The sequence below is a fragment of the Puntigrus tetrazona genome, chromosome 8, assembly GCF_018831695.1.
Source record: "Puntigrus tetrazona isolate hp1 chromosome 8, ASM1883169v1, whole genome shotgun sequence".
NCBI lineage: Eukaryota > Metazoa > Chordata > Actinopteri > Cypriniformes > Cyprinidae > Puntigrus > Puntigrus tetrazona.
Genome location: NC_056706.1, coordinates 1748974 through 1756589, shown reverse-complemented (window position 1 = coordinate 1756589; position 7616 = coordinate 1748974). Strand labels below are relative to the sequence as shown.

The following is a 7616-nucleotide window of genomic DNA, read 5'->3' as shown; positions in this document are numbered from 1 at the left end:
TATATATAATATACTACAGTGTAGTAATTGATGCTGAACAGCTTTTACAAATGAATCCTTATTGTCTAGTGTTAGCCAGTTGCTGTAATCGATGACAAATTATTTGATTCACTGGCTCTTTGTTCCTGTTTAATTTGAGTATACCTGCCCCCAAAATTGATGTTCCTGATTTATTCGGTTTTTGTCATTGAAAAAAAAAAAAAACGTTGAAGATCNTGACTTCTCCTTTTACTTGCTAGTTTGCTTCTTCATTTTATCCCTTTCAGAGACTGAATAGGTTTACGCAGAGGGCTGCGTCATGTGCGTTTTTTTTCATGTTTTGATTTCGTCTTTTCCTGCACAGTATTACACCCATTTAACTGTGACTTCCCTCCTTTTACATATCAAGAATTTAAGAGGTAATCTCGGGTTGCAAACAGGCTATTGTTACCTATTGGACTGCCAAGAGGAACCTGTAGTTTATTAGTGTTGGTGTGTTTGTGCAATGGAATATAATTATGACTCTGTGATTTTGTGTTCTCTGTGTGGAATTTTTTTTTTCTGTGTATTCCCTAACATGCTCTCTGTTGTCATTTGCACAGTGTGAGGGAGATGTGAGTATCCGTGCGTGCGTGCGTGTGTATGCGCATGTTTTTGTGATAAATGAGGAAATGCATTCGTACAATGACACGGGTATGACATGAGCATTACAAAATTTTCCCTACTTTTCAAAACGCTTATAAATGATACAGAGTGAGTTGTTTTGATAGTCATAATGCGGAACATTTCCTATAATAGGTAGGGTTAGGTTAAGTGGCTAGAGGGCAATAGCACCTACAGTTTGTACGGTGTAAAAACCATTATGCCTGTAGAATGTCCCCACATTTCACAAAAACAAACGTGTGTGTGTGTGTGTGTGTGTGTGATTTCTTAGCTGCCTTTCATCCTTGGCTGCTACCTGCAAGCAGTTACATGTACAGGCTTGACAGTTGACCTACTGTCTCTGCCATCTCTGCAGTGCCTTGATCCAAAAAAAAATATATATTCAAAAGCCTTTTTGAAGTCACAGTCACATTAAACGGCTGCATGTAATTTGTATTTTTTCCTCATGATGTGTTTTATATTATAGAGCAGCATTTCTCAACTGGATGTCTACAAAACCCGTGATGGAGGGGTTTATAGAAATGATAAGGAAAGATAAAAAAAAGAGGGGAGGGGGGGTGTGGGACCCCGGGGCCAAATATAGAAAAGCTCAATTTAAATTGAATAGTGTCTACGATTTTATGTGTTTAATGTGTGTATACACACACACACACACACACACACACACACGCGCGCGCACACACATACACATATTTTTGATTGTATGCATGTGTATATTAATGATTCATTTTATGCATATCTGTTATATTAGCATTTAATGTTTACAAGAATGTGGCACATGTAGACCTTTCAAAGGTTTCAAAGAAAAAACTGCTCTTGTTCTATAGCATACAGTAGATCTTAACTGAGATAAAACCTTACTTTGTATTATACTCCAGTGACAAATTACAAGTAAATAGTTTATTTTTATGGTAAGTAGTGTGTACCTTAATAAGTAATGTGTGTGTGTGTGTGTGTGTGTGTGTGGGAGAGGTTACAGGCTGCTTTGTCTAGTGTTTTCTGTTTTTATATGTAAATATGAAAATAGTGTTGTCTGCTGGGTCAGTTCATGTGGACACATAATTCTTTGTGAAACTCTGTTTTCCCCCCCTTCCACCTGTAGGCTGCGCCTGACTTTCAGGAGACTAGGCCACGCAATTATGTTCTGTCGGCCAGTGCATCTGCGGTAAGAAGGCTGCAGACCCTTAGCATTAGAAACCTTACCCCACGCACTCTCTTTCTCTCTCTTTCTACACCACCTTGATTTGTACATACACTATTTCCCCACCAATATCTGCACCAACCCTCATAAATTTAGCAGGACGCCCTCCTTCGTCCTTCCATCTTTGTTGACCCTGGAACAGCACTGTGTTTAGCCAATCAGATTTGAACTTTCGGTTTACGACAGTGTTTGGTGCTTATACATCAGTATCAGCAAATCTGATTCTAGACATTACTCTTGGGTAGGGTTTGATTTAGGTGTAGAGATATGGTCAAGACTAAATTTTTTTTGGATTAAAATGTTGCTCCAGAGTGAACAAAATATGTTGAGGAGCATGTCCAGCAAAATCAGGATGTGGGCCCTCAAACAGTTTTTTTTTTCCCTCCTCTAGCAGTATACTGTTATCGTGGAGAAAAACCCTTTGTTAAAGCACTTTGGAGATACAGTAGCATCATCCTCTTCCCTTTTCTATTACCCTAAATCTGAGGTGGTTGAAAACTGCAGGCGATAGCGAGAAAGGGCCTCACTGAAACCTTTCCATCCTCCCACCGTCTTTTTTTTTTTTCGTTTGTTTATTCCACGCAGTGGGATAGTGAAGTTGGTGATTCATCTCTGATTGACAGAGAAAAGGTTGTATGAACTTGAATTTGAAGTGAAGCGTTATATAAACCCCTCATAGAGCAGCATTTATTTAGTCTTGTAAGCACAGGCCAGTGATGGACAGTAGCATTTCCTTTCTTGTCGACCCGTTGTTTAAAAAAAAAAAAAAAAAAAAANGTAACACTTTCTTAACTCCGTCTCCCTTCTTGCAGTGTTGTGTGCCTGTGTGCCTTTCCCTGTGTGTTTGATTAATGTTTTGGCGACAGCTGATGCTGTACATGCATATATTAGTCCCAGTGGTAAAAAATTGTTTTGTATGTGTTTATATGTTATATACAGCAAATCTCAAAAGTTTGGACACAGCTCCTCCTCCTTTTATTCTTTAATCNAAATTTTCCCCATCATTCATGTTTATCTCGTTTCATAGAAACACAGCTTGCATCTAAAAAAGTCAACTGTAGGTTCTAAATAAAGTGAAATAAATTTTGTACAATTCAAATAACTCTTTTCTGTGCGAAACGATCCTGTAACGTAATTTATTGCAAAGATGGCGAAGTTGGATTTTCTGCAGGAGGAACTCCAGTCTTCAGTGTCATATGATCCTAAAGAAAATATTCTGTTCGGATTTAAGCATGTCCAAACGTTTGACTGGTTCTGCAATATAGTTAGCATTTGATGTTTTGAAATAACGATGACGTCATGTTTTTTTTGTCAAAACATGAAAATCCCCTGTGATGAAGAGTTGCAGTGAAATGCAGGGGGTGGAAAACTTAGCTTTTATTCTTTCACTTTTATTGTGTGTGTGTGTGTGTGTGTGTGTGTGCTCTCTTATTTTTCATTGACGTTGCTGTGTCATTGTATACTTTAGGTCTTGATGTTATAGAGGTTTCTATTCTGTGTATGTGTCTGATTGCACATGTGTCTTTCTCAATCTTAAGATCCCATGAAGTATAACAGTACATTTTTTTTTTTTAATGTTACTTATTCACATGTGAAATTTGGTGTTTTGTAAAGAAAGGGTTTGTGTTTTGTTGTCATCACTGTTCTTCTCTTGTCCTTTTGCTGCATATTCCAGCTGTGGAGTGAGGAAGTGGATAAAGTGAGTATCGGGCTAAGATCCACTTCTTGCTTTACTGCTGTATGAGCTGAAAACGTAGACGTGCATTTAATCAATTAGTTTTTATGGAGCAAATACAGTAAAAAAAAAAATACAGACTGCATATTGATTTACGCAATAATTGTTTACATAATAACTAGGGGTGTGACGAGATCTCGTGCCATGAAATGTCTCGTTGAGGTGAAAAGCTGTCTCGCAATACCACTATGACAGAGTGAGTCTCCAAGTGAGCGTGAAATAAGCATAGTAGACGCCACCGTTATGTTTACATTACATGCCGCTGCTATCATTTTTCTGTTGTATGTAAAAAAAAAAAAAAAAAAAAAAACCCATTCAGTTGGAAAACGGTCGCTTTAGTTCTAAACCGATCTGCGCATATTATCTTGGCCGTACCAATTGAATTTGATATGGGACCCCTCAACTCCAGGCGTGTGTTTCCTGCCTTTTGTATTTTGAACCATTTGAAATTGTGGCATATAAGTCCCTGGGTTGTCCTGGGTCTCAGAGTCACACAGCTATTGTTGAAAAGGGTTCAGATACACAAAAGATGCTGGAAGACCAAATTGTGTAACAACAGCAGTAGACAAACTATGGATCATCCAGGTAACTACATAGTATTAAGCATCAAGCGTATTCGAACATGTTTGTCTTTAGGATTATATGTAAACAACCTTTAAATGAAATATTTTATACAGGTCAGTACTAAGTAAAAAAAAATAGCATTTTGTATGATCCCACTTATTTTGGTAAAATCATGAACATTTTCACCACTTCTGTGAATGTGTTTTTTTGTTTGTTTGTTTTTGGCTAGTACTTTAAAGGTCTAATTGAAATGTCTGAATCATGCTCGAAAATCTCTTTTTGCGCTTTGGATGCTAACACTGAAATAATACTGACAAAACAACTTGTGGACAATTTGTGGGAAAAAAGTTCTGTTATGAGGTCAGAAGTTGTGAGCCGTGTAGTTCTAGGTCTGAATAGAGTCGTACAGAGGGGAAATCCAGTCTATTGAGTTTGTAGCAAAACCTTTTATAGTGCTTAGATACTGTCTTTACTGCTTATGATAATTCTAACTCATCAAGATGAACTGAAATATCATTCAATACAGGATTAGTTAAAAAGACTAATGATAGTTTTCTGCTCCTACTGCTTATATTTCTAGCTGTACACATCTGTCAGTCAGAATTAACCTAACAAACAATACAGATTTCAGCAAGTCTTGAATAACATATGGCTGTCTAGACAATTGGAAAAATTGAAAAAAAAATTTAAAGGTATTGAAAAAAGGCATTTTAAAAAGTCATTATTTCATACTTATTATAAACTCTATACTAAATGTTATTACAAATTTCAATTTTTTTTTTTTTTTGTCAGTCAAGTTATACATAAATCATTTCAACTACATGCATGTTTAATGTCTTACATTAATAGATGTGCTAAATGGGGGAGTAGCGAGCGGTTGAAGCACATGACGAGCTCATGTTGACATCATGTCGGGTCATGTGACGTGTGGTTAAGGAGCTTGGCCCGTGTAATGTGATTCATAGTTATCAGAAAGATGAAATGACTACAAATCAAAATTTTGTGTGGTAACTCTCATTCTATAAAACACTTTGTTTGCTTTGACAAGAATGTATAGGTCAGCTATGTGGGTGATGTCTCCTGCCTGTTTTTTTTTTTGGCTCCACCAGGCAGAACACGAGTTGCGTGTGGCTCAGACAGAGTTCGACCGACAGGCAGAGGTCACACGCCTCCTGCTGGAAGGAATCAGCAGCACTCACGTGAGTACCTGTATTCAAACCAAGAGAGTCGAAGTGCCACCGCCATTCAAAAGTTTGGGTTCGTGTGATATGAGCAGTTAGGGTCCGGTCACTTAGGGCCTCACCTCAACCTTCAAGTCACATTAGTGACATTATCCATTAGGCCACGACTGCCCCCAGTCATCAAAAACTTCTATTACGAAGCCGTGCTGTTATAATAGCTGCACTATGTCCTTTTGCATGTTGTCTGGAGGGGAGCATATGTTGCTCTAAAACCTTTATATACCTTACGGCGTTCATAGTGCCTTTCAAAACATGAAAGCTTGCCATACCGTTCGCACTTATGCACCTGCATACTATCAGAAGGTCCTCCTCCTCTTTAGCCCGGAGGACTCGCTGGCCGTGATTTCCAACAAGAAAGTGAAATTTGGATTCATCTGACCATAAAACACTTCTTCATTTTGAAACAGTCCGTTTCAAATGAGCTTTTGTTCACAAGACACAACAACGTTTCTGGACCATGTTCAGAAGATCATGTTTTTGCATGACATGGCATGACCGATTGTCTTTACCGACTGGTTTCTGGAAATATTCCTGGGCCCATTTATTAATGTCAGTGTCATCTGAGGACCTGAACACCATAGGCATCCAACTGAGGTCTTCAGCCTTGTCCCTTACACACACATTACTAGACGATGAGATTTGCAAAGATTTGATGTTGAGGGACATTGTTTTTAAAGTGTTCCACAATATTTTTACACTCTTTCACAGATTGGAGAGCCTCTGTCCGTCTTCACTTCTAAGAGACTCTTCTTCTCAAAGACATCCTTTTTATGTTACAGACCTGATGTCAGTTAACTTGATTAGTTGTTAGATGATCTCTCAACTGAATCTTTTCAAATTGTCTTGCTTTTTCACCCCTTTGCCAACTTTTTAAAAAACCCGTAGCAGGCATCAAATCTGAAATTAGCTCATTTAGTGGATGAAAGTATAGGATTTCTCAGTTTAAACATTTATGTTATGATATCTATGTTCTATGGTGAATATAGTATATAGTCTTTTACTTTTTATTTGATTCAAAAAAAGATCCCAACTTTCCGTATTCGGCTTGCACACTGAAGACAGAAGCAATGGTTGCTGAAAATTCAGCTTTGCCTTCACAGCAATGAACTACATTGGTTTGAAAATGTATTCTAAAAAAGGAAAACTAAATATAGTAATGTTTCACAACAATACAGTGTTTGGTGATGTATTGTCTACTTTTTTAATAAGAAAAATTGTGACCCCAGTCTTTTGAACCGTAGAGCGTAGGAGCGTAAAAGGCTTTAAAAAGACTTTAAAATGGTGTAATTCCATCGCAGGTGAACCACTTGCGCTGTCTGCATGAGTTTGTGGAGGCCCAGGCTGCTTACTACGCACAGTGTCACAAGCACATGCAGGATCTTCAGAAAGAGTTGAGCAGGTGAGAACTCGAGCTGCTGCAAACTTCAAAACAGCTATCTGTTCTTCCGTCCTAAAGCCATCGTAATCAAATACGACCATATTCTGTTAAATGACTTTAGTCTGGTAACTTTAGTCTATTTTTGCTAGAGAGAGATGTGGTAAAACATGTGAGTAACATATTCCCCTTTATGGCAACTGCTTTTCTAGAAAAGAAAGTCACAAGACTTCTTGAAATCGCCTTTTGAGCTTATGATTTTTTTTTCTGCTTTTTCTTTCCTGTTCTCAGCGCAAACGGAGATACGTGAGTAACTTTTTCCATCACACTAAAAAAAAAAAAAGGAAGAAAGTTTGCCCACTAAATTTAAATGATTGCATTCATGTGACCAGTCTTTCGCCATTTATATCTATTAGTATACATTATGGTTTTGAATCTGTTCCAGGTTTCCTAATGCTTTTGCAGTGAATGCTTCCACGTCAGGAGTGACAGCAGGCCCTTCTCCCCTTTCCACTGACACCCTAACTGGGGCTTCTCCACCTAGTCGCCCCCCAAATCCTTCCAATGCCCTTGAGTCCAGCACGCTGAAGATCGAGGAGGTGAAGCCTCCCGCCACCGGCACTCGCAAGGCCAAAGTGCTGTATGACTATGATGCTGCAGATACAAGTGAACTTTCCCTTCTCGCTGATGAGGTAAGACACGAGGAAGTCTGTTTTCCCTCTTTAACAATAAGCCACAAACTACTCGTAAAGTAGTCAGGCTACAATCAAGCTACTCTTCTGAGGTTACTAATAAAAAGTTGCTAGCTAAAGTGAAACTACTTTCTTATATGGAATAATAAAAATATATATATATATA

At 38.2% G+C, this 7616-nt stretch overlaps 1 protein-coding gene across 1 annotated transcript in view; it reads left to right on the top strand.

The window, feature by feature from the left end:
• The window catches only part of LOC122349998 (endophilin-B2-like), a 13488-nt gene extending 5960 nt beyond the window's left edge, over positions 1-7528 (top strand). The window contains exons 7-12 of the mRNA XM_043246175.1: positions 1745-1807; positions 3519-3542; positions 5252-5341; positions 6682-6782; positions 7050-7064; positions 7204-7528. Of these exons, the coding sequence (XP_043102110.1) occupies positions 1745-1807; positions 3519-3542; positions 5252-5341; positions 6682-6782; positions 7050-7064; positions 7204-7513 (603 nt within the window). The 3' untranslated portion in view covers positions 7514-7528. The remainder of the gene's footprint in view (positions 1-1744; positions 1808-3518; positions 3543-5251; positions 5342-6681; positions 6783-7049; positions 7065-7203) is intronic.
• Positions 7529-7616: the final 88 nt, after the last annotated feature.